Here is a 26,696-nt window from a genome sequence, read left to right as displayed (position 1 = left end):
CATAAGAAAAAGACACTGAACCAAAAAATGACAGTTACTTCGATTCAATCAAAAATAAGGAATACTCAGAAAATGACACAATAAAACATTCTAACTTTAATACTTAATGCAAAACAGTACAATTATAAATTATAACAGAGCGCTGAACATTTTGTGTGATTTTTCTACGACCGTCAATGGCGACACGCCTTTTCCTGCCGCGAGCAGGCAAAAAACAAGCTCAGACTTTCGATTTCCCTCTTTACTGACGGAAAAGACTCGAGAGAAACATGCTCGGAGCTCCAGGAACGAAAGAGACGGTGATTATGATGATTCCTGCATTACAGCCAAAACAAGTTTTGCGCCTGAACAATCGGCATTTCGCCTGATCGGATAAAGCAACCGATACAGGATGAGACGCTTGTCCGCCAAATGTTGCGGCAAGCATCCAGAACTTGAAACGACGACGTTCAGGTACAAGCAGAAAGGTGACAGTTGGTCATTTTAAAATATATAAGGCGAGCGTAAAGCACTGATTGACTCACTATTCCACTCTCTGCACATTCCCGATCAAAATACTTCGTAAACAGCGACCGCTGACACGACTGTATCGAAAACGTGTCGGTGGGGGCCGTTTAAGGTGGTAAAAATACACAGCTTTACATCGATTTTTTTTTTTTTTTTTTTTTCTCCTTTTGCTTACAAAAGGCAGAAAAAGCGAACGTAGACTTCAATCAGTGAACCGTCAGTACCCAAAGTCTTGTCGTCTTCCTTCAAAGCCCTCAAAATGGGGCGGGACAGAACAAAGGCCAAGCGTGAAACATCCCGGTATAAAAACGAAACCAAAAAAAAAAAAAAAATCCTAATGTCATTATTTACATACTACGGGTTAAAATCAAGTACTTGTGTTTCTCTATGTAGACAAAAAAAAGTGCACTTAATTTTTTTTATTCCCCCCCCGAATTACTCGACCTAACCTTAGCTGGCTAGCGAACTGTTAGAAAATGCGCGGTTTCAGCTGTTGTGAGAATCTTTACTTTTGGCTGCTGTTATTTTGTCGTTTACTTCCGATATAACGAAGAATCGGCGCAAGAATTCCCACGATGTCAATTTGTTTCCGATAAACAGCATGTACAGTGTCTTTATCGTTGAGATGAGTATTAAGGCATAGACAATTTCGTTTGGTTTTCACGCCATTTCCAATTAATGGCATCATTATCGGGTATCGTGAAGAGGTAAAAATGACTTCTGAACAATGTAAGCTTGACTGACATATGAAGTTTTTAAATACTTAGGTGCGTTCCTTTTTTGGGAGTCCCCAGAATAGAAAGATCAGCGTCGACTGAAACCGACATTGTACATAATAGCAAAAAAAAAAAAAAGCAACAACGCGCATTCAGTAGTTCTGCTGAAATAAGGCATTGTTAAACGCTAAAAGTTTGTTAGTTGAGATTGTGCAAATGCGTCAAATATCGAAGGAAAGCAAAGAATCCAAACAGTGGTCGAACATCTTCGCAGCCATCAAACAAGTACATTGTAAACATTTTTTTTTTTTGTTTGTTTGTTTTTTTGAGTGATTCTTAAACTGTACGTCGTCATACTTGAGCCCGCCGCCTCATTCAACAAGGCGGCTGTTGAACAGTAGTTTTCTTTGGCAGTCGTGGTTTTATTTCCAGCCATAGAAAAAATTTAATAATCTCTATGTATATTTAAATACGTTTTTTTTTTTTTCTTCTTCCTCCCAAAATGTTCACATCTTTTAGGCAAGTCACGGTCCCAAGGTAGTCAACGCCGGTTTAGCTAATGGTGAGCTGAGCAAAGCCGATCAATTTGACGTCATCCGGTATTTCCGATCCCTCGATTCCAGAAGCCTGCAAGGAGTAAAAAAAAAAAAAAAAAACTTATTGATACTAATGAAACATAAAAGAACCCATCTAAATACAAGTTCAAAAAGAAGATTTCAAAGATTAAATGCAGTTGTATTGTGGTAAAACGTCAGGTACAATTTAACTGTACTTAGGCTGTGAGTCTTTTGTGTACCACTAGAGGGAGCCGTCCTACCACACGTTGGGAATATACACAATTTCTATCAATCAGTCCTAGAATACGCCCCAAAATTGTTCAAAATGTCTTAAATTTATAGGTGATATTGATGTCGTAAGGCTATTTTTTTTTTTCAGCCAACTTACCAGAGGGCAATTTTGGGAGGGTTGTGTTCAGGACCACTAAAATATCAACATTTTCACTTAAGCAAAAGTTATTTACTCACCAGTTTAAAAACGACATTTTTATCGGTCTTGGGCTCATCAACTATTTTCTGCAAATTTGCAGCAACTGCAAAGTAAAAAAAAAAAAAAAAAAAAAAAGTTAGTTTTGTTTGTTTTGAATGCGGAAGACGTACAGACGGCTGTTAGCACCGACCTACGACTAAATCCCTCCCATCCACCAGGCCCGCTGACACCAGCTCCTGAGAGACTCCGTCTGCCGTGTCTGAACAAACGCACACATTGAATGCTTCACTTGCGCAATCGCAATTGGACTGTACCCCAAAAGTTAGACGTGTACTTGGACTGCGTTGCAGATACTGCCTTCTAACATTTAATCCTTATTTTCCCTTCATGGATGGCGTTGGCTTACCTCTGCCTGGCATGAACTCAAAGCGGATGTCATTCAACTCCCTCTTTTTATTTCTGCAAACAGTGTTGAGTCAATTCAATTGCAAGATCATAAACGGCAAATATGGGAGCAGCCGGAACACACCTTAACCGTAATACCAAACTAATTGGAGACGTCACGTTGCTTGAGGCAGAAGGAACCTGTGGGGGGGAAAAAAAAAAAGCACTCTCATGCTCTGATTCCTTTCTTTAAAAAGACATCCTCTTGAAAAATAGAAATAAATCAATTTTTTTTTTTTTTTTAGAGTTACGCATACCAGTTGTGTTTTATTAGCGTTAGCATTATGAGTGGGATCTTGAGAACATGTAGCGATTGAATCATTCATTTGTGCAGGTGTGCGTCACCGGCGTTGGAGCAGCGGCGGCGGTTCCACCGTCTGATGCGTGCGATGCAGGCTGAGGGGCGGCGGCCGCAGCCTGAGGTGGTTGTGCGTCCGCGGCGGCGCCGGCGCAAGGCGGTCCGCTCAAAGGCTCCGGCGTCTGGAACATCTGAGGTACGAACGCCGGTGATTTTAGAAGCCGCGCCGTGTCGCCGAACGCCTCGTGGGAAAAAAATGCTCGGGGGACTCACCTCGGAATTCTGCGGCGCTTCCTTCACTCTCGGCGACTGGCGAAAAGACAAATATAGAGTATGAGATTGTCCTGGTGTCCTCGCAGAGGATGGAGAGCACAGGTGCGTCTCGGTACATTTGATTGTGGAAAACGTGAAGTAGTTCAGTTCAAAAAGTGAAACTTAAACAACGTTCAATATTTCATTTTTAAAAAATTTTTTTATACATAGTTTTGATGATTACAGCTAGTTGTGTGTTCAAAAATCTTTATAACACTTTTAGTCATTTTGAACACATGAGAAACGATCGGCTGATAAATGTAGTATAGAAAATCGATATTTTCCTGTGCGTTAATGACTGAGTTTCACTTTTTGAATTGAGCGACTGAACTAAATCGTTTTCAATATTCGAGTTGCCGAGACGCACCTGCCGAGGGGGGCACGCGAGAAGTAGAAGTGCACACAGGAGTTAAACGGCTCACACGTTTAGTGTCGTCGTATTAATACAGGGCTGATACAAAAAAAAAATAGATACGGGATGTAATAATTTAATTCTGACGTATTACAAGCAGGTTTTGGCTTAAATATTTACAGTTCCTCTGATTCATTCATTCCCCATCAGTTTAATTAGCATTTTTTTCCAACACAGCTCTCATTAACTGTTTGATTGAAAGTAAATAAAGAAATACAATGCACACAGTCCTATTGTACCCCGTTTAGTGAATTAAAAAGTTCAGCAGGAACATCACACTGTTAGATTGCATGAAATAAAACCTTTTTTTTTTTTAAAGTCCACTCTGCTTTAGGAGCAAACCCGTGTTAGTCACAAACAGGAAGCGCACATGTACTTGCGCCGATGACATGTAACAAGACGGCGTCAAGTTGGCCGACATGTGGCCCAAAAAAAATAACAAAGCAGCAAATGAAATTGCAAAACTTTTTACTTGAACGTGCAACTGATTGGAGGTGATTTGGTGAGTAAATAAGTGTAAAAATAAATAAAATAGATATTGAAGTAGGAGGAATCAAAAAAAAAAAATACAGATGGCTTCCAGGAAAAGGAACTCTCGGTGAACCATGCGGGACTGAGTACGTTTTTTGTTTTTTCGCCAAGTTCGCCATGTTATTGCAAATTGATTTCATTGCTATTGTGCCAAGGTGGTCATTCTCATAAAGTAGAAATCACATAATCATATGACACGTATGTTGCGCATGTGTATAATAATTAATTAAAACGACAGTTAGCATAATGGGAAGTTGTATTTTCTTTCTAAATATGTTTTTATGTAAAACTATTCATTAACCGATTTTTTTTATCTCATAGTCAACTTTTAGTCAATTTCGCCTTTTTCCTTACATTAAGGTACTATTTATGACAAGGGTTTCGTGTTTCTAATTAAAGCTTCAAACTAGGGTTAAGTTACGCTAAAAAAAAAAAATGTTTGATGAATAAAATAACATTTTTGTTTCTCTTAAAGGTGAAGTCAACCTCCACCAATCTCAGGGGGCGGCCATTTTGTCACTTCTGTGGTCTTAAAGATGACATCGCAGTTGCTCGGGTAACAACCAATCATGGCTCAAGCTTCAGAAAACGGCCGTTACCACTTCTGTGGACTTGAAGATGACATCGCAGTCGCTCAGGTAACGGCCAATCACGGCTCGCCTGTTTTCTGAAGCTTGAGCCATGATTGGTTGTTACCCGAGCAACTGCGATGTCATCTTCAAGTCCACAGAAGTGACAAAATGGCTGCCCTCTCAGACAGACAAAAACGGGAGGATTGTACTGCTTAACTTATATTGCACTTAAGCGCTATTAATATTGCACTTAAGCGCTATTAATATTGCACTTAAGTGCAATATTAATAGCACTTAAGTGCAATATAAGTTAAGCAGTACAATCCTCCCATTTTTGTCTGTCTGAGAGGGCAGCCATTTTGTCACTTCTGTGGACTTGAAGATGACATCGCAGTTGCTCGGGTAACAACCAATCATGGCTCAAGCTTCAGACAAAACCGGGAGGATTGTACTGCTTAACTTATATTGCACTTAAGTGCTATTAATATTGCACTTAAGTGCAATATAAGTTAAGCAGTACAATCCTCCCGTTTTTGTCTGTCTGAGAAGGCGGCCATTTTGTCACTTCTGTGGCCTTGAAGATGACATCGCAGTTGCTCGGGTAACAACCAATCATGGCTCAAGCTTCAGAAAACGGCCGTGATTGGCCGTTACCACTTCTGTGGCCTTGAAGATGACATCGCAGTTGCTCGGGTAACAACCAATCATGGCTCAAGCTTCAGAAAACAGGCGAGCCGTGATTGGCCGTTACCCGAGCGACTGCGATGTCATCTTCAAGTCCACAGAAGTGGTGACGGCCAATCACGGCTCACCTGTTTTCTGCAGCTTGAGCCATGATTGGTTGTTACCCGAGCAACTGCGATGTCATCTTCAAGGCCACAGAAGTGACAAAATGGCCGCCCTCTCAGACAGACAAAACCGGGAGGATTGTACTGCTTAACTTATATTGCACTTAAGTGCACTATTAATAGCAAGACAATTCTGGGGTTGACTTCCCCTTTAACACTTAACTACAATAAAGATGTAAATTACAGGCAGGACACTTGTTTTACAATATTTTGTCCTTTAGTATTTCACTGTACAACAGGGAGAAAAATCATCCTTTTTTCATGCAAGTATCTTTGTGTCCCAAAAAACAATCAACCTCTCTGCTTTTTATTTTTAGCTGATTTGAAAACTTTGTGGGCGTGGCCTGCGCAGCTAACGAGAGTCCTTCCTTGTTGGGGGAAGGCCATGTGTATTTGCGCTGGCAAGTGAACAACCCTGGACGCCGCCGGCAGCTCGAGTGGGTAGGAGAAGCGCACTTGTCGCCTGGGAGCGCCAGCAGGCTTCACCTGCTGCTCCTTCGCCGTCAAACAGAACATACAGACGCACGGGTGAGACACACATGGAGATACGGCGGGCGCGGACAAACGAGGCCGGGGGAGGACGCGGGCGCCGACGGCGTGGGCAGCTTTACCCTCAAGGCGGCCACGGCCGCTCTGCCTTCCTCGCTCTCTTCGTCCAGCTCGTCGTCGCTCCACTCCCACTCGCCGTCCTCCGTCTTGTGCAGACGCCCGCTGGAACCCGGAACGCGACGCACCTGCGGCGAGACGCCCAAGAAACTGAACATTGGCATTCCGCACTAAATGGCAAGATTCAGGTGAACGTTTGCATTTGGCTTCACCGCCTGTCTGGAGAAATCTTCGCTTTAAGTTAACAGATTGAATCATGAATCAATTCAAATAAATGCTTCAAAAAACGTTTCGAAATTACGACTCTTTTGTGCTTTAATGCTAAACGCGCCTGAACTGTCTTGAACAAAATGCATGTACTGATGTTTTTAAAATGAAACAACCGTAAGCCCATTTTCAAATATATTTTGTCCATGTACCACTAGAGGGAGCCCGTGCATCACTAATAAGAATCACTGCGTTACAATAAATGGGATATGTTTTAACGTGATAAATATTTCGACATTTTCCTTCATTTCCCACTGAGGATGTTAAAGCAAAAAAAAAAAAACGGATGAGCTGGATCATCCCTTACCCTTTTCGACCGCTCTGACATTGTGGGAGCCCTCTGAAGAAGTTTATCCAGGAGGTAGTCGTGTGTCTGTCAACAGAACGAGGGAAATATTCAAACATTTTTGAACAGATTAATGTATCGCTTGCATTTTTTAATATGTAAATGGCACGTCGAATCGCAATTAGATTTGAGTAAATCATTCAACGCTAACTACTGGAAAGGAGGAATTGGCACATTTGCCACTTGGAACTCAATTAAAAGTATTCCATGCGAATGATGTAGTCGACAAATTTTCTTTGAGTGTAGCATTCACTAAATTCAGAGTGTGCCATGCGAGTTGAACCACTGCCAAAGCCTGCCCCCTGCTGTACGCATTTGGGGAAGCACAAAACGCTCCGCTCTACATTCCAAGCCAGCAAGCGGCACACGGGTTGTTCCGGTCCGACTGCTTTGCCAAAAGGGCTTCCCGAGGCGCGGACTAAGCCATTTGCTGACTCGCTGTGCGTCCTTACCTTGGCTTTCTGGAAGAACTTATTCTTCAGCAACTCCGAGGACGTTGGCCTGAGAAAGCACAAAGGCGATCGGATCGTTAGTGAGCTTGGCGTGATTCGGAGCACTTTTTAACCGGAGGCAAACGTTGTCAGCTGCAGCAAGAACGTAAAAGTGGCATTTTGGACTACTGATATAAATGTGTGAAAAAAAAAAATATGGCTTCAAACCAGGTTTTTGTTTGAAATTAAGGTTTCAAATTAGGCGCCCGGCCACCTTTTTTCCGGGTCCTTCTGCAGACACATGGAGATCATCTTCCTGAAGGACTTGCCGTACTTCTTGACCATCTCCTTGTCGCTGACGGCCGTCTCCAGGCCCGGCGGCTCGTTCTGCAGCGTTAGCATCAGCACCTGAACACACCACAGTGGTTTGGTCCGGCGGCGAGCGAGACGGCCTTCCGGGGAAGCGCTGACCTTCATGGGCGGGTATTTGTGGTAAGGCGCCGCCCCGGTGGCCAGCTCGATGGCGGTGATGCCGAAACTCCAGATGTCCGCTTTGAAATCGTAGCCCTTCACCTGGAGGAGCAGGTTATGAGCGGGCTAATGGTGGGAAGCGCTGGTCGCCGTGGTTACCAGAGAGGGCGCGCCCACCTGCTCCATGACTTCGGGCGCCATCCAGCACGGCGTTCCCACAAACGTCTTGCGCACTTTGTTGCGGGTCATGTCGCCGCCGGTGGCCAGGAAGGCACTCACACCAAAGTCTGGCGGGAAACACACACACACACACAAACACACGTTAGGGTTTCAATGTAAGGGTAGCGTTTCCAAGAAGGGTTTTTAAAGCGGAAGTCCACCCAAAGATATTTTTTTCAAGAATATGTTCTATGCAAGCCCACTAGTTGAAACACGGCATTCAGATTAATATTGCGTTTGTGGAATAAGTGTTAATCCACTCGTTTTTAGCCATCTCAGGGGGCGGCCATTTTGTCTTCTGTCGACTGAAAATGACATCGCAGCCGCTCACGTGTTTTCCGAATCTGAGCCGTGATTGGTCGTTGCGAGCAGCTGTGATGTCGTTTTCAGTCGACAGAAGACAAAATGGCCGCCCCCCACAGATGGCTAAAAACGAGTGGATAAACACTTATTCCACAAATGCAATATTTATCAGAATGCCCTGTTTCAACTAGTGGAGCAAATATGTTTGCGTTGACTTCCACTTTAAGTAGTACTCGACTTTTTCCAGTTACCTGCGATTTGCACGGAACCGTCTTCTCCCAGAAGAATGTTTCCAGCTTTGAGATCTCTGTGGAAGTAGACACTTTTAGACTTCAAGTGGGACTTTTGTGGAATTCTTGACTTAGTGCTGCACTAAATTATCTGCCAACTAGTGCGGACGGAGCGGCAAAAAAGGGTCCCAGCCCAGCTCTGCATACAGACATACTTGCGTACTTACTTCATTATGAATAAAAGTGTGTTTATCTATTTAATTTGGTAGTGGAGCAAAAATGTATGTTATCACCCAGGCGCGAATGTTGATACATGGCCACCTTATCACAACAGTTTGACTTCAATACAATTTTTTTTTAAGACAAATGGACAATCAAGACAAATGGAAAAAAACAAAGTCCATCACTTGATTTTTCCAATTGTGCCGCCGATGCGCTATGAATGCTGACATTGTGGCTTGGCTGTGGTTGCTTTCAAAGGCTACGACCAAGATTAGAGCGTGATGTCATATTGAAAACTGGAAGACAAAAATTAATAAATAAAATCATATGACATCATTACTACAGTCGCAGCTGCTTGAACCACTTCAAATGCGTCCCCTGAAGCGCGACTATCGGATGCCGCTGGGACTCTTTTGCAGCACATCATAACGCTTGTTAGCATTCACCGAAGCGCCGGCCAGAGACAAAGCGCGGCAAAAAAAAACAATACGGGACTTGTGCTAAGACACAAGTCTCTCCTAAGTGTTCATTTAATGATTCCATTTTTTTTTTTTTTTAAATGAATTGCATGTCAAAATTTAATGGAAATTCCACTTCAAATAAAAAAATAAAACAATAATTCATCTTTACGTTAAATACAACTGAACTCTACTTCAAAAAATTGATTACAAGTTTGGTCAATTCAAACGCAAGGCTTGATTTGTATTGGTTCATTTTCAACGGTGACAAATAAAGACGTAGGTGAGGGCGGCTGGGGTGAAATATTAGCCAGGGGTTGCCAGGTGGGAGCAGGCATGCCGTGAAAGTGTCAAGGAGATTTATGCCGCTCATCTGGCCACGAGCGCACCTGGCAACCACGCCGGGTCACCTCCTGTGACATCACATCTCCGCGGCAGACACGCCCCCTTGACACTCGATGAGCTTTTCTCACGGCTTAATTTTCTAGCAAGATTGTGAGCCGCCTGACATTTTTGACGGACGTACTTGGACATCAATTGGACTGAATGCGTTCAGAAAGGCGGAATTTGCCACTGCCATCTAGTGGCCATTCTTTTACGTGCAATGTTCACTCGAGGTGGCCACTTTTTTCTTCGATTTTCCCCAAATGTACACCTTGACTATTTTTGTGCAATTACTTAAAAAAAATCTCATATTACGATTGAATGCTCATAAAGTCATGACTATTTCTTGTGAATTTAAGATTGCTGTTTTGTTTTTTTTGTACAACTCATAAGGGTAGTGCCGAGGTGGCGCAGTTGACCGGCACGTGGCAAAAATCCGGAGAGGAGTCAAGAGCCTGGACGACTTTTTTCATTTTAATGACACAATTTGAAAGACATCACCACACCACGTGGCTTTTCAAGAGGCGCGCTGCAGTAGACTTGGGCCCTAAATTATGCAGCATCTTCAAACGGATCCCAATTCCATCCATCTCCCCTTCTCGACGCGAGCGGCACTTCCGTCCTAATTGTCCGTTAAACTAGCCCAAGGCCTTATGATGAGTTTGCATCATCGACGCCGCTTCATCGTTCCTCGGCGCACTTGTCAATCGATGGCATCGATCGGTTTTCGCCGCGCTCGCTCGGCATCATTTCCGCGCGTGTTGCCTGTTGCGTTTGCCGGCAGGGGGTGGAAAGGAAGACGCGCGAGATTTCATGCTAGCGACATGACAACGCTTGTGTCGGAATATGATGACTTTGTTAGCACGACGCGACTTTTTCTCCGAAGATCGCGCGGATACTGTGACAATTATCAAATGCAACGAAAAGTGGAAAGTTAAGGGGAGAAGATTTTTTTTTCCCCTCATGACCAATTTATTCTCATAATCATGTTTTTTTTTTTTTTTTAAAGTTGTCATTTCATTCGTATAAAAGTTTCTCATAATATTACAAGATTGTAACTTTTTTCATACACTGACATTTTTTTCACGAGAATATTCGCATTTTTTTTTCCCTCATCATATGACAATTTCATTGTGATAAAATGGCCACTTCTTCCTCAATTTATAAGAGTTGATACTCATAAAGTGAGGACCTAATTCTCGGAAAGTTACGCCTTTTTTTCAAACATAAAATGCAGACTTTAGTCCTTTCAAAATGATGACTTTTTCAACGCAAAGTTTTTCTTGATCCTTGTGATTATGACATGTTCCACAACATTACAATTTCTCAGAAATGTGCCACTTTGCTGTCATATGAAAACTTCACTTCCAGAAAATGACACATTTTTATTTTTAATATCAGACTTTACTATCATAAAATGAGTTGAAAATTCATGTTTTATTCTCGTATGGTTTGGCATTGTTTGCGTGTCACTTTTTCTTTTTTTTTTAGATCATATGACTTATAATATTACAATGAAATAGAATTGCAACGCGACTCTCGTAAAAGACGACGTCATATAACTTTACAACTTTCTTCATGTAAGATTCCAAATTTTCCATGTCATGCCACTTTTTTTTTTTTTTTTTGTAAAATGATGGCTTTCCTTTCACAGGACTTCCCCTAGCAAAACGTCCTCTTTCATGCAAACCGCCAACCACCTGAGCCGACGAATAAGCCGCGCCTTATTTCCACGTGTGCCCCGTCGTAGACGCCGACAGTGAGAGGAGGAAGATCAAGTTTTAGAGGAGGTAGCGTTGAAGTCGGTCGGCGACAGCTTGGCAGCGGAGGACTTAGCCCGGTCTTGAACTGGCTTAGAGGAGAGCTTTGGGGATCACATTTCCTGTGGCACGCAAATCTGCCATTGACACATTCCACTCATGCATATTCATGCAGTCAAGTTCCCAAAGGCTCATTTGGATAGCAAAACGTTTTTTTTTGTTTCTTTATCTCCGCGACCTTCAAATGTGACGCAACGCCGCCACGCATCCCGATATTCATTGCGATAAGCCATAAAGTGCTCGGTCCAGCTTCATCTCCACGACACGGCTGACCTTTCGGGCGCAAAGCGCCGCTGAGTAAATGCCGCGTCCTTCACGCGGGTCCGCGAGTCGGACCCCGAGCGAGGAAATATGAATGACGTTTGCGCGCTTGACGTTTTCAGCCGACGTGGTTTGGACTTGAACAATGTTGGCGTTTGCTAGCGTTTGATTTTTCCACGACAACGCAATTTTAGGTTCATTACGTCACATTGTTATGTTGTGATTACATGGCGGTAAAATCCAGAGTTTTTGCCTCAAAACTACGAGTTTACCCTTGTAAAATTATACTTTACAACACCACAACATCGTTACACACTTTAGGGACTATCCTCGTAAAAACTTTCTTCTCATGATATTCAGACTTCATCCTTGTATTATTACTTTGTTCCTCGAGCATAAAATATTTTCTCAGACTATGACCCAACTTTAGTCTCATAAGATTAAGATGATCCTTTTTTTATATTAATATCATTTTTTTTCTAACAGAACCTTGGCTTTACTCTCATAAAATTACAACTTTTTTCCTCATATAAACTTATAACGTGAGTTTATCATTATATAATGATTATTTTTATTTTTCATGATACTACTCTGTTCTTGGAACTTTTACTTTGTTATATATATATATATATATATTTTTTAAAAATCAACTTTATCCAACTTAAATTCTGATTACTGTTATTATTATTTTGCCCTCATGAAAATGTGACTTTGTTCTTCTAATATTGCACCTTTATTCTCATTTTTTTTTTAATTATTTTTTTAATTTTTTTAAAGTTTACAACGTTTGGTGTGGCCATAATATGGGGCGGGGCATTAACAAGTATTTTACCTGTGTATCTGTCCGTTCTTGTGCAGGTACTCGAGGCCCTCCAGAACATCTCTCAAGACGGTGGCTATGCTGGCCTGGTCCAGGACGCCCGTTTTGTGCTCGCCTCGCGAGATGATGTGCTTGATCACATCCAGCACTGAGCCTGACGACGAAAACAACGGACAGACCTTCAGGATTGTTTTGATGCTTTTTTTTTTTCTTTTCTCCCCCAAAGCGAACCACAAAGAAAACCATTTGTGCTTATTATTAAACCAACACGCCACACACAAATCAAAACGCGCTTGCAAAAATGCAATTCCTAGTAGAGCAACCTCAAAATATTTGGATGGGCTCCAACAACCCGTTGAAATAGAGAATGCGGTGAAGGGACAACCCAGGATTCAAGATGGCTTGACAAAGGGAAAATCCGACTTTGAGAAGCATCTTGTGGACCGATTCCACTTCATTTCTTTCAAGTCTTTTTCTGGCCTTCGACACAACGTCTGCGAAACATAACCAAGGTTTTTTTTGTACACTCTAGTTTTCATGAAACTTGGTTTCTGAAAATTCCCCCCCCCCCTCCAACCCCGGCCGTTTTCGCACGTCATGCTTGATTTTCGTACAAAAGAAAAAAAAGAAAAACAAAAGCGGGACTTTTCTCTGTAACACCCAGTCAAAAGATGGCCCTTCAAAATAAAACAGTTTGGCTGGCTGCTAAATGAGCCACCATAGGGCCAAATAAAGTGTGACGATAGAGGTGAGCTTTTATTTTGAAAGGCTGAGTTTTGACAGGACGCCGCCCCAACTTGTTTTGCCGAGCAAACTGGGAGGCTTCTTAGTGCTTGGAGTTGTTCCTAAAAGTTTGCATTGTGTACTACACGTTGCCGTCCGTTCAACTCTTTTCATACAATACGATAGAAAGTTCTGAGTGCCAGACCTTTCATTTTAAAAAAAAAGAAAGAAAGAGCTTGGGAAAAATGTTCACTTCATTTGTCATTTATATTCAATTCACACTACTTTGTATGTAAAAAGTATTTTGTGTTTTTTTTGGTGAACGAATTAACTGTGTTTACATCATTTCCTATGGAAAATATTGCTTTGGATTTCGTTTGCGTCAGATTTTCTCAAATAAATCACAAATATTACGAAGGGGAAACGGTAGTGAAAAAGTCACAATTTGACCAAAATAAACTCCGAATTTTACAAGAATAAACGCAGTAATTTTGCAAGAATAAGGTCATAGGTCAAGTCATGACGGGTGTCATTTATGAAGCAGGAGCTTCTCTATGTGCAAAATGTTAGTAGTGTCAGGCCGGCAAAACATGCTAATGAGACTTGACGTGTTCAGTCAGTCGAAGGTGAAAGCAGCTGACCAGTTTGCCCTTCAGCACCCCCCCCCCCAGCAAAAATGAATCGTGCTTTATGTCCTCAAAACACAAACCAACACGTGGCTTCTGCGCATTCAGGCGACGCGCCCACAGGGTTTGAGAGTGGAGACAACGGCTTGATTTTTCATGACACCCTTCTTTGCCGCGCGTGCAATTTACAAGACATTTTGATTTTACTGGGACTTGAAATGTAGTCAAGATCGTGCATCTAAAACCTTTCAAATCTTTTGGACTCGACCCGTCTGGCCTCTGCTAAAATTCACAAGGTGGATGACAATCTTGACCTGGCAGCCGGCGAAAGCGCGGCCGGGGCTTCATATTCGTTTTTTCCGGGAAGACATTCCTCTGCTTGCCGCGGCGTGACTCATATTCTGTCCCGGTGGCTTTGGAACTGGATGTCTCTCTGATGGGGATTCAATCAGCGACCGTTGCGGTCGTATCTCACTTTCGGAACAGGAATTTCCGGAAAGGTCCTTGAGCGCACCTACGGCAGGCCTCCGATCTCAAAGTTGGCTCTTCTTGAGATGGTTACAAAAAAAAAAGAAACAAAAAAAAAAAGGGGGCGTCGACAGGCGGGCGGCTGTGACTCCGTTCGGGAGAGCGGGCCATCCAGTGACCGATGGATCGGCAGTTTGAATCTCGCATCAAACTGTCCACTTTGGAAGTGTCCTTGAAAGGACTGCCAGGTCAGCGAAAAAAAAAATTAAAAAATTTTTGCGTGATAGGACCCAGCCGATCAAGTGGTTTCTTGAGAGCAGCTTTCCGAGTGGCTTTGCAAAGCAGTGAGGAGAGAAGTCAAGGACGCATCGGCTCACACGGCCCCCATTCAACATATGACACGGCGTGTAGAAATGCCCGAAGCTGGTGACAAAGTCAAGTCAACAGCGACATGCCACGACCAATCGTCACCGCGTTAAGTTGGGATCAGCCTTTGAAGAGCAGCGTGAAGACACCGAGGCTTTTTTTTTTTTTTTTTCATGCCGCACAATAAAAGTCAACATCAAGGGGGCCGAGCGTTTTGGCGGGTCAAGCGAAAGCGGAGAGAGAAACGCTCGTGTCGAGCCATCTGGACGCTATCACTTACGTGGAGCGCAACCAGAGTCATTTCATTTCATCGAATGTGATGAAAACACAGTCCATGAATCGATTACATCATTTTTTTAAAAAAAATTTCCGTCCAGCGACAGTAGCAGACAGAGTGGTCCGGAATTCAAGCTTTGATCGTCAATGCGGAGGAAAAACTACAACTGGAGTTGAACTGATGAGTCGGCTAGTCGACTTTCCAGCTCCAGAAAAATTGTGACTAGACCCCCCCCTTACAATGTTGGAATGTTACTTAAAAAAATGTCTGTAGAAAATAAAAGTTGTTTAACGGAAGGGGTTCTATTCACACTTGCTTGTTGCGCAAAATAGTTTCCAGCCTCCCATAGGCTAAGCGACGGTGTTCAACATTCGAGGTTACACTGACATCAAGATGGATCCACAAAGCCATGACCGAGGCTTTCGTCACGTCGATGCCCCCCCCCCGCCCCCCGTGATTAGGAAGTGGCCACATATTTACTGCTAGTCAAACGACTCGATACATTCCTGGGGCGAAGGAACAATGTAATCGGATCCAGCTGCACTCCTTCCTCCTCCGCGCGGCTCCTCTGGCTGCTTAATTGCAGCTCTGCCACACGGACGCCTCGACGCCAGCCCGCTGGGCTGTTATTACCCCCCCGGCCCTGTCATTAGCTGGCGCGCAACTTAAAGCACCTCGCGCGGGCACACACAGCGAGGATCAGGCCGACAACCGCGGGAACGAACCGACGATTTCATTGCAAACGGACCAGCCGGCGGATTATAATTGAACACGACATTGACTTACCGCCACTTAGCAGCTTCATGACCAGCCACAGTTCATCCTTCACCACGAATGAGGTGTAGTAAGACACGATGTTGGGGTGATGGCACTGGCTCATGGCCTGGATCTCTTTCTGAAACACAACCAATGGAGGCAAATGACTAAACAAGAAATTCACTTCAAGTTTCCTGTCAAGCTAAACTCAAAACAAGCTGCTGCTAGCTTAATGCTAACCCACAATGCACAATGTTCCCATCGCTGCATCGTGTGTTTATTTATTTATTTTTTTTACGTCTTATTTTTTTGTAACTTCTCAATAGAGTGTGATTTTTGCGGGGTTAAACCTGCCAGCGAAAAAATGATGGAGTTCCGAGCATGTTGAGGAGAAAATTGCTAACTGTCGCTCGGGCCTCAGTGAAACAGACGGTAACGCTGACATATTTCATGATGGGGCAATTAACGAAATTAACGCAACACTTGGCACGGAAATGACGTCAGAGGCCGGTCACTATAACGCATCATATGCGCGGCAGTGGAAAAAGCTTTTAGGTGGCTATAAAAAAATTTAAAAAAAACAAAAAGTGTGTGTCCTTGGAGAGCAGCGAGAGTGAGATCATGCTGGCAAGGGAATGCAGATGAATCAACACGTCAACTTGAAGACATTTTTAAGAAACAATTTAAAAAGTGATTGCTCGTTAGCAAGATCTTTTAGAACAGGGCTTCTCAAACTTTTGGGGTTAAAAAAATGAACAATCCTCATGCTAATTAAACATCATTAGCGTGTGTACCTCAAAATGTTAACTATTTTTTCAATGGCATAAAAGTGAAATTGGAATAGTAAGGTGAATTGGAATATCATGCTATTAGGTGAATGCCCTTTATTCTGAAAAAGATGCCTTTATTCTTTAAAAAAAAAACGATTAAGAATATTTGGGGGTTGTTAGCTGAAAGCCATCGAAGCTCCCTTGTGGAGTTTTCCTCAAAGAAGGCCGCGGGTCGTTGCAGAGCCACGCATGAACGTCATCGCCACAGCGATCAATCGCTGGAAGCCCTCCGGGGTCGAGTCGTCGTTAAACGAATGCTTAGCTCACACAATTCCAAGCACTGCCTGCGCCCCCTCTGCTGAGTCATCATTCCAGAGCTCCTCCGAGACAGGATGAGCGGATGACGATACAAGGCGGGTCTACGAGGGGTACGGATTTTTAGCCGAAAAGATCATTTTTCCCCATTCGCTGACCAATCCGTTTTTTTTTTTCCTCGACAACAGGTGCACCCCACATTCCACCTGCGTTTGAACCCAAAGCATTGCCCGATTGTTTCGAATATCTTCCAGTCTGGCGGGCCAGACAAACAACTCAGTGGGTTGTCTTCGCCATCTTTCCATCTCTGGACAATCCATGGCCAGAGAGAACAATGATGTTGCAGGCTTGGCTTGAGCCTCATCCCCCTGTGTCCTCGTCCCGGTGGAAGTGGCGGGTCAGCGCCGCTCGGCGGGCCAGAAGACAAACAATGGGCTAACGGGGAGGATATCGGGCTCCGGCAGTTGGCAGGTTTGCCCATCTTTTTCCAGTAGACAATGTGAGAACCAGGGAGGGTCTTTGTTGCAGGGATTAGGTCACTGTAAGCATATGCCGCCTGGGGCGGGAGGACTTCCCAACATGTTCTCATGGCTGAAAGCTCTCACAGTGACATATCTGTGTCAAGAAAATGTGTGCACTTTGGCTAGAGCACAAAGTATACTGTAACTGTCCACAAATAAGGAAGACATGGAACAGTTGATTGCCTTTTTGAATTACAGTGACACATAAAAATCCTTGAAAACTAAATTTTAAATACTGCATGACTTGAAAGAACAATGAACAAATAAATTACTTAGAAGGTAAATAAGAATATACTACAATAATAGCAATTGAAAAAAACTAAAATACTCTACCGGCTATTCCTACGTATTCTGGCCTCTTGGGGGCAGTGTGGTGGCGTGCAAGGATGGAGCACACACTGCTAATGAGACCCGAAGAAGTTGAACTCTACTGTATTAATATAACTCGTTTTGCACAGATTGGCAATAATTTGTAACTTTGATTAGTGTCATCTTACCTATCTGAGTGTGTTTCCACAGCATTTGTGTTATTTGAAGGAATATCACTCCCGAAGTTGATGCAAATTTCCCGTTGGCGTTTGAATGGGATCCTCCATTGTCTTTAGCATTAGCGCTAGCGATGTCTTAAAAACGAAGCACGTTTTGTATTCAAACATGCAATGTATGTAATTCTTTTTGTGTGTTTAGTTTTACAATAACTTCCAGCTAGGGTGTCATTAAATAGCTTACAGTGCGCTCAGAGACGGCAGAATCACACGACGCAACAGCTTGCTAGCAATCAACATGGTGCATTCAGGGTACTTTCACAACGTCGGGAACTTGCAAACGCATCGAGCCGTTTTGCACATCGCTCGTTTTTCTACGATTTAACGTTTAAAAATAACGCTGATGAACATTCAATATACGTTTTCCACAAAATTGAGAAAGCAATCATGGAGAATACACACAAAAAACAAACATTGAAAACAATATCTGCAAATATACGAAACCGCGGGGGCCAAACCGCAATAACGCAGGGCTTTCTTGTACTAACGTGTATATTCATACCATATGAATTTTAGGCCAAATCACCTAGCCCAAGCACTGCTTTGATCTAAGAAGAAGTGAGACAGATGGAAGCAATGCACATCAGATGCGCGGTGACCTTTCTCAACAGAGAAATACCATCCCATCAGGCGGCGGAATAAATACCACCACTTGTGCGAGGGAGTCGAGGTGCACGACCTCACCTTAAATACACGGCCAAGCGCATTGCTTGAAATTTATGGCGATCCAACCCGGAAACCACCTGACACTGACCCACCTGCCCCATAAATTTGAAAAACATAAATCATTGAGTCTGATCGCTTGCATGTGGCAGGACATCCAAGCCGAGCGACTAAATGACTGATTGTCCTGATCCGAGCCCGGGGCTGTGTCGCAAACTGGTGCCACGGTCACACAGAGAAAGAAGCCACTATGGAAACAATGTGGTGTCACGGACGACAAACATAAACATATTGTTTCACTAGGAAGGCACTCGGCGGAGCACAGACACCCGTCCGCCGAGGCGGAAAGATTGTATTGATGCAAGGGATTCCTTGCAAAGACCAAAAGTGTTTCATTGGGAAAAACATGAAGAAATTCTAAAAGAAATTCCAAAATAATCATGATTTGGAGATCAACCAAAATAAATCGGGATAATATATATTTTTTTCCCCCCATATCGCCCTGCGTTATTCCACAGTGCGCATTCACGCAGCTGTTGCGGCTTTGCGCATTCTGATAATTAGATCGTCGACATCAGCGCGAGCGCATCAGTTGCTTTTAACAGCAAAGGGCACGGGCAGCGAGTCTCGGGCGTTAAACTTCACACGCTGCTTACTCAACTGGTGGCGCTCAAGCCTCGGATACCAAGTCGGAAGCTGGCAAATTCGCAGGTTGCCTTCTCGCTTGCGTGCCTTACACACTGAGCAGTGGCAGAGTAGCTTTGCACTTTTCTGCCATTCGAAAAACAACTGCACTCCATGTCACAGTTATGAACATTTGCTTAATTCCTCCTCTAGAGGAAAAAAAAAATGCAAAGGGCGGGAGTTGGGGAGTTTAATGCTGTGATTTATCTTATGCTAGTTGGCTAACGATATGCGGCTTCTTACCAAGAGCTCGTCCATATTGGTCTGGCACTTTTCTAGGTTGATGCGCTTGATGGCCACCTTCTCCTTGCGCGGCGCGCAGTAGGCGGCTTGCACCACGGCCGTGGCCCCGCTCCCTGCAGGAGAAACAACACGCCCATTATGGATCAAGTTAACGACAGCCGTCCCGGCCGGATTAGCGTGTCCTGTGGTACGTGACAGGCCCGTTATTTTTACAGCTTCCCACTGTGTACACTGCCGCAATGCTGCCACCACAGACGAGGAAACGAATGGATGGTCACGAAGAATCGCAGAGGTCGTCACGATCGATCCGCAGCAACGGCCACGTCGCATAATTTAAAACAAAATAATATGACAGAAAGTTTATTCGTCTACTTCAATTAGTGCCGTTAACTTACTAAACATCTTTTAAACGTTCACTCGCCTACTTCGCAAAATTCGACCAAACAAGCGTGGCGTAAACAGAAGTCCCACCCGAAATCCCCCCCCCCCAGTCTTTATCTATTACAACTACCTATATGAAATGGTTTTTTTTTTTAACTCATTCACTGCCATTGACTTATTTGTGTTTTCACAGTCCAGCCATTCAATCCCAGGAATTTATTTCGATTTTTTTCAATTTCTTTCAGGGTAAAAGAGGGTCTGAAAATGTCTGGCAGTGATCATCAAAGAGACCCGCTAGTTGTTTGCGGTCCATGCGAGGTCATTTGACCGCCCCCTTGATACTCCATTTTACCCCGCGTGCACATGCAGGCGGGGGGGGGGGGGACCTTTGCACTCAATCTGCGGTTTATGCGTGCAAGGCTGAGAGCACTTTTTCCTCTGGCGAGAAGCTTTGAGGGGCGGAAGAATGAGCAAGCGTGCTCGTCCACCCTCCACTAAGCTTTTCCTAACCCCCTTTGCCCTCTTCTTGGCTATGCCCAAATATTAACAAAGTGCCCATTGTTTGGACTTCTGGTTGAGCCAAGAGCCTACGAAGATTTGGAAACGGGCGAGGCGGCGTGTTGAAGACAAAATCTGTTCCCAGAGTTGAATTAAAATAGAGGCGAGCCTGTGAATTTCACCGCGTACGGCTTCGCGCGACGCGAAAGAAATACTGTGCAAAGCGTGACGCGAGTGCGGCTCGACATGGTAATCCAATAAAATTGCAATTTCCCGTCCCGTTTCCTGTGCGCGGCTGACCCACCAAGGGTAAATGTTGTGGTTTGTTCTTAAAAGTTAGGCTCGACTCTTTGGTTGTTTGAACATTTCTTATTGTATTGTATAAATATCTGACCTAGCCGAGCTCAAATGCTTTCGAGTGATGGCTGCGCAAACTACAAGCGCCTCCTCACAAAGCGCTCGGGGTGGGCCAGAGTTTGGCGTTTGGTCGCGGCAGAGGCAAACACACACTCGCAGTTGCCGAGACCACATTGGGGTGTAAATTCCTCAACGCAAACAAACAGCTAGTCGTCAGGGGTGGCAAGCTGGAGGAAACGTGTGTGTGTTTCCAAAAAATGTGGGGGGAAAAAGTTGTTGGCTTTGCGTCATATTTGAACATGTTCAAAGGAGGAGTCAATTAATACTAGATGTTGACTATTTGCTAGCATATTTCAATGCTCTTCATGTTGAGTTGATTTATTATTAGCATTAGCGTTATTAGCAATATGCCTAATCAACACATGCTGACTGAAGTAATCAAATGCTCATGATTTAAAAAAAAAAAAAAAGAACAACTTTTTTGGTAGGTTGCAAAAAGTGGACACGTCTGATCACCGGATGATTAAAATACTATTTAAATATTCTGTCGGAATGCTTTTTTTTTTATTTTTATAGAGTTTACGGTACTTAGTTGTTTTTAAAGGTCTTCAAAGACACTTTTACTATCATACAAATACATTTAAACTGAAGTTTTTTTTGTAGCTTGCAAAAAGTGCGTGTTACGCCAAAATAGCTAACTGTACCCCCCCAAAAAATCAAATTTGACTGTGAAACTAGAATCTTAAGGGGACTTTAGTGTAATATTACCGACATTTTATTAATACACTGAACTCCCCATCCGCCCCGCCTATTCATGGTTCGCTATTCACATTTTTTTGGGGGGGGTGGAACATATCCTCAGCTGTTGGCTGACTTCTGTAAAACACTAAGATGCCACAAGCTGGTGCCAAAATCCCAGCTAGTAGGAAAGTAGTAATTGTTGTCACAAAAGTACATTGAGGCGAGTGGGAGATGACATGATGTGAGGGATGAGTTCGGTTTAGCCTGGGTTGTTAGTGGAAGTTCTTGGGCATTTTTCTCAAAATAACATCTGTAAGACATCCATTTTTAAGGTTATGAGTTGAGACAATATTAAACTGTTTTGGGATCACAGTTTGTGGTTGAAACTATTATTAAGGGGCCGTCAAATATTTGTGGTTTTTCACTAGTCGCAGCAGGGCTCGGTCTGTCTTACTGTAATATGAAATAGTCTTAATTGATCTAACATATTTTTTTTAGTAGTGACTAACTGACACTGTGCTGAGGGCAAATTGTTTCAGTACAAATGATCGGAAAAAGAATCGTGAAAAGGCAAGTAACCTGACAGGCTGCCAGCAGCCATAAATCATTGTTCACAGGCTTTGTTCAGAAAACGATCGCAGGGGAAAGAAGTGGAACGACCAGCTGAGCAAGTCTGAGATGGATGCTTCTTTCAAATCCATCAAAGCGAAAGGGTCCACCTCCTCCTCCTCCTCCTCCTCCTCCTCCTCCTCCTCCGCCGCCGCCTCCACTTCCAATACTGGCCTTGTACTGTGACATTTTTGTGGACTTCTGGAGGAGCAGTTTGCAACTTTTCCCGCTTTGGACAGAAGAGAAAGCGGCGGTATTGACCAACTGTCAGACAATATCAATCGTCTCGCCGTGGTTGGCTTTTGCGACGGCAGCGGGCGGGCAGCGCTCCAAACTTCACGCCTGCTACTGATGAGGCATAAAACGACTTAATCCTCGATAGTAAAAATGAAAAGCACCAAGAAATTGGTCTTAAATGGCAAGTTTTGTGGGGAAAACTGACTTTGAAGGGGAAGTCAATGCAAACCCACTAGTTGAAACAAGGATTTCTGATACATATTGCGTTTGTGGAATAAGAGTTAATCCACCGGTGTTTAACCATCTCTGGGGGCGGCCATTTTGTCTTCTGTCGACTGAAACTGACATCACAACTGCTCACAACGACCAATCATGGATCAGATTCAGAGAACAGGCCAGCCGTGATTGGTCGTTGTGAGCATTTCTGATGTCATTTTCAGTCGACAGAAGACAAAATGGCCGCCCCCAGAGATGGCTAAACACCGGTGGATTAACTCTTATTCCACAAATGAAAAATTTATCAGAATGACGTGTTTCAACTAGTGGTGCCTGCTGGGAACATATTCTTGAAAAAAAATATGTTTGGGTTGACTTCCGCTTTAAGCTAACTAGAGAGCGGATCAGACTTAAGACAATAATAAAAACAGACATTAAAAAAAACAAAATATTGTACTTCATTTTGCACCATTTACGTTGAAATAAATATAAACACTGCTACGTCAATGCTATTCGTTAGCCAAGCTAGCAACAGCATCTTAGCAACAAGCTATCTTTTTTTTTGTTCTCTAGGCCATTTGTTTCCATCACAGCCTTGACATAAATATCACTAATGTATACAGTATACTGTCGGACGGAGCATTTTCAAGTCAAGCGTCCCCCCCCCCGAGACGGCATCCAAAGCGGCAGACGACGTCAAAAAAGAAAAGCCGAAACATTGACAAAACAAGCATGCACTTTGCAAGACATTGCAATATGTTTTCTGTAAGCATCTTTTTCAACAAGCCATATTACGGCTGTTGCCATAACGCAGCTAATGTGTGAAAGTGACATTGTGACATGGAGCTTTTACGTCGGGACTTAAACGTGCCGTAGCGTTTTTTTTCCCCAGGGCACGACCCATCGAACCCCAGTAGTCCGGGCGCTCCAGTTTGACGTCCTCTCCTCTAAGGTCAGTGTATTCCAACATCTCTTCTAAACTGCTTGAAGTGGTTTGAAAACACAAGGAGGTGATTCCGATTACTAATGGGAAGTCACACGGGGGGTCAACTGGAGTTCATCAAGTGCAAACGGCACATTATCAGATTAGCATGGCCTTGAATTAGCTTCTTAATGGAGCAGGTATGCGAGTGCCGTGTCAATGTCTTACTTCGCCGCCCGACTTACAACTCGGCATGGCCATTTGGGAAAAATGTCGGGGAAATTATTGATCAATCACAGTGAACGCCCGTTTGAAAAAAATAATGGCAAAAATGTACTTTTATTGTTAAAGAAATACACAGTTTAGAGATTCTGGGACATTGGATTGGCTGTATTTTTGAATGACATTTTATTATTAAATTGCTGCTTTTTTTCAATGCGCGGACATGTTGCGGCAAATATGAAATATTACTTGCAAACTAATTGCGATTTTTTTCCCCTCAACATTGCGATTTCAAGGTCCTCTTTCCATGTATTTTTTAATAAAAACAAGCAATAAATTAATCTATATTACAATAAGCAGTATTAGATTTGAATATCAACAATTGTTCAGCTTTGCTGTCAGGGGGGAAAAAAAAAAACCCCATCGGTGATGTAGTGGGGGAACACTGACAAAAGCACAGCACAGTTTGTGTACCCTGACACTGACACTTTAGCTTTGTGACAGTGTAATCGCTGGGTCATTAGCAGCATTCAATGGTGCGCTTGTAGCCGTCCGCCCCCTTCCTCAAATACACCAACCACCAAGGGAGGGAATATATAGAAAGTGAATGCACCCCTGTTATCAAAGCGGTTTTCTGGTGTGGAAATAAAGTCACAATTATTATTTATCGCCCCAAACTTTGGTGGATTAAAATATGCAGAATTCAACTGAAACAGAGCTGTGGCGGGGATTATTTAAAATAAAAATACAACAATAAGCACTATGAGATTGTTTGATCAGGAGAACACTGGAAAATTGATACTTTGTAAGAGCATCTTTTTGCTAGAATTATTTGTTATCTTTTTGCAGGGGGAATTACCATAAAAAAAAACAATTAAAAAATAAACAACTAAAATAATGTGGTTGCACAAGTGTGCACACCCGAGGGAAGTGGTCCTGTTCAGATGAAAAAAATAAAAATAAACAAAACATTGAAATTCATGTTAAAGAGTACGCCCACAACTGTTTTAAGGGCCTCTGATTTACCCATAATAGATTTCAGATGTTCTAGTAGGCTTTTCACGACTTTTTTTTTGTACAAGCAGAAGTTTAAAGGTTTTGTGCTACTTGGAACTGTTCTTAGTTCCCTCCACCTTGTTAAAGAAAAACATTTGTAAAGGATAACGCCGCCACCACAGCCTTGCTTCTAGGTAGGTATAGTGTTCTTCTGGTCAGGAATTGCGTTTGGTTGCCTGCGCTGCACTGGTGTGCTACACACACACCTTTGTGTTCTTAGCAAAGTGGGGCAAAGCGAGGGTAGGGTCACTTATCTGAAGGGCGGGACAGCGCAGGGCTGCAAGCCAGTGTGAGCGACGCGAGGGCCGCAAGATCTTTGGATAAGGCCTGGCTTGCAATTCTTGAAAGAAATGAAACCTCAGATTGACTGAGGACTCAGGTTCAACCATTTTTTTTGCCCCAGGAATTTAAAAGTGAGGATTTATAAACCCTGGAGGCAACGCAGTAATTCAAGTATGATCAAATTTAAGTGATTTTAAAAAATGTGTAATTTTACAATACTTTGGGTTGTTTGATATTTTTTATTAAGAAATGTGTTTTTGCAATGCACCAATTCAAATTAGCGTCAAATGAAAAATGTAGGAATGAGATTTTTTTTCAAATACATGTAAACATCACAGGTGTCAAAATCAAGGCCCGGGGGCCAAATCGCTCCCCGTAAGATTTTGGAGGAAATGCAGCAATTAAGATTATTATCACGTTAAAAGTAGTAGCGGTTGCATTTGCTTTTAAAGCCCCGACGCAACAGTCTGTCTGGAGAGTCAAAACTTTATTCAAGCCGTGATTGTGAATAAATACGATTTCTCCCAGCAAAATTGTCTTCAGCCTTGCCTCGCACCGTTCAGTCTCACACGCTCGTTTCAATATACCGGCGTAGCCCAACTGGGCGGGGTTGTCTTTCTCAGTGGAAACATTCCACATACTTGAAGTTCTAACACCGCCCGGCAAGGACTGTCCCACCTTTAAGTCACCCTCCCTTTGGCTCAGGGCAAAATGAGATGCTTAGAAGATTAAAACAAAACATAGCACGGTTTGTATTGGCGTTCAGCAAGCGTGTCTATTCACAGACTATCAGGCAGAAGGGAAGCTAGCAAGCAGTAATATCACATACCAATCACCTCGTGTAGCTCGTAGTCATCTTTGTTGATGGACCACGGTTGGGAACTCAGGTCCTCCGACATGGCTGAGGACGTTTGTGCCTTTTGACACCGTCGAAGAAAAAGTGTCGGCGCCGCAGGCAGGGCGTTGGGGGCCGAAAAAAAGGAGGCAAGACCCAAGTAATCCAAGGAGCAGCAACAAGGGCGACACTTTGCCTTCTTCGCGAATCCTGCAGCACTCGTGCTGTCATTCCCAAAGTTTGACACAAGGCTCGCGGCCCCGCCTACCGCATTCCTCCTCGGCAAATGTGGACTACCTCCGCGGACATGTTGGTTGTGGTCACCGAGCAACTACCGCACCGGCATTGGGTCACAAATGGACACAATGTCGCGCCACACTTTAAACAACACTTGTACTCTTTGCTTAAAATTACAATATAACAGATAGAAGCACTATTTAGGTCCTCATCCCGACTGAAGTGCAACGGGCAACCCAAAGCGATGGCAAACGACACAAGGGGGCGTTAACTTCAGTTTTGATTGGATCTTGCCACACTAGGTCGTGTTGTGATTGGGTGTTGATTAATGTTGTGTCGTGCCGCGTTAAAGGGCGACACACCTGGTGGTGGTTGAAATAACATGCGAGACTAGCTCAATAACGACACGCCGTGGACGGATTGTGAAATGTGTTGCATTCGCTTAGGCGTTCTTTTTAAAATTATGTAGTTTATTCATTAAATATTTTATTTGATTTATTGTAAAGAAATACAGTAAGTTAAAGGTTTTTTTTAACATTGTATCTACCTAATAACTGGCAAATCAGTTAATATTTCAATATGGATTAAAAAAAATAATTATTTTATTAAAACGTATTTTTCACATGGTTTACATGAGTCAATATGACTAATGTGTCTATCGTGGTTATCTTTTCTCATAAA

At 43.2% G+C, this 26,696-nt stretch overlaps 2 protein-coding genes across 8 annotated transcripts in view; one reads left to right on the top strand and one right to left on the bottom strand.

Moving 5' to 3' along the window:
* Positions 1-6,524, top strand: part of acad11 (acyl-CoA dehydrogenase family, member 11) — a 29,418-nt gene extending 22,894 nt beyond the window's left edge. Inside the window, exons 26-28 of the transcript XR_015084224.1 lie at positions 2,989-3,148; positions 4,683-4,845; positions 5,945-6,524. The gene's annotated coding sequence lies outside the window, so the exon portion shown is untranslated. The remainder of the gene's footprint in view (positions 1-2,988; positions 3,149-4,682; positions 4,846-5,944) is intronic.
* On the bottom strand, positions 74-26,286 carry oxsr1b (oxidative stress responsive kinase 1b). Of its 7 annotated transcripts, XM_086020514.1 has the most exons (19): positions 25,773-26,101; positions 19,423-19,535; positions 15,712-15,820; positions 12,478-12,619; positions 8,522-8,577; positions 7,926-8,035; positions 7,749-7,850; positions 7,552-7,685; positions 7,299-7,347; positions 6,808-6,873; positions 6,239-6,361; positions 6,042-6,122; positions 3,226-3,261; positions 3,000-3,143; positions 2,740-2,795; positions 2,617-2,669; positions 2,401-2,469; positions 2,249-2,313; positions 74-1,850 (listed from the first exon to the last, which is right to left on the bottom strand). In XM_086020514.1, exons 1-19 carry the CDS (start codon positions 25,840-25,842, stop codon positions 1,776-1,778), a joined length of 1,653 nt encoding a protein of 550 aa, XP_085876640.1. In that variant the 5' UTR covers positions 25,843-26,101; the 3' UTR covers positions 74-1,775. The 7 variants fall into 7 exon arrangements, with proteins under 7 accessions (XP_085876640.1, XP_085876634.1, XP_085876635.1 ...); XM_086020508.1 differs by lacking the exon at positions 6,042-6,122 and having other exon boundaries at positions 25,773-26,285; XM_086020509.1 differs by lacking the exon at positions 6,042-6,122 and having other exon boundaries at positions 25,780-25,927.
* Positions 26,287-26,696: the final 410 nt, after the last annotated feature.

This window comes from Filicampus tigris, chromosome 21, assembly GCF_054856515.1.
Source record: "Filicampus tigris isolate MCC_2025a chromosome 21, RoL_Ftig_1.0, whole genome shotgun sequence".
In the NCBI taxonomy this organism is placed as follows: Eukaryota; Metazoa; Chordata; class Actinopteri; order Syngnathiformes; family Syngnathidae; genus Filicampus; species Filicampus tigris.
The sequence above is the reverse complement of the archived record's forward strand: the minus strand, read 5'-3'. Positions and strand labels throughout refer to the sequence as shown.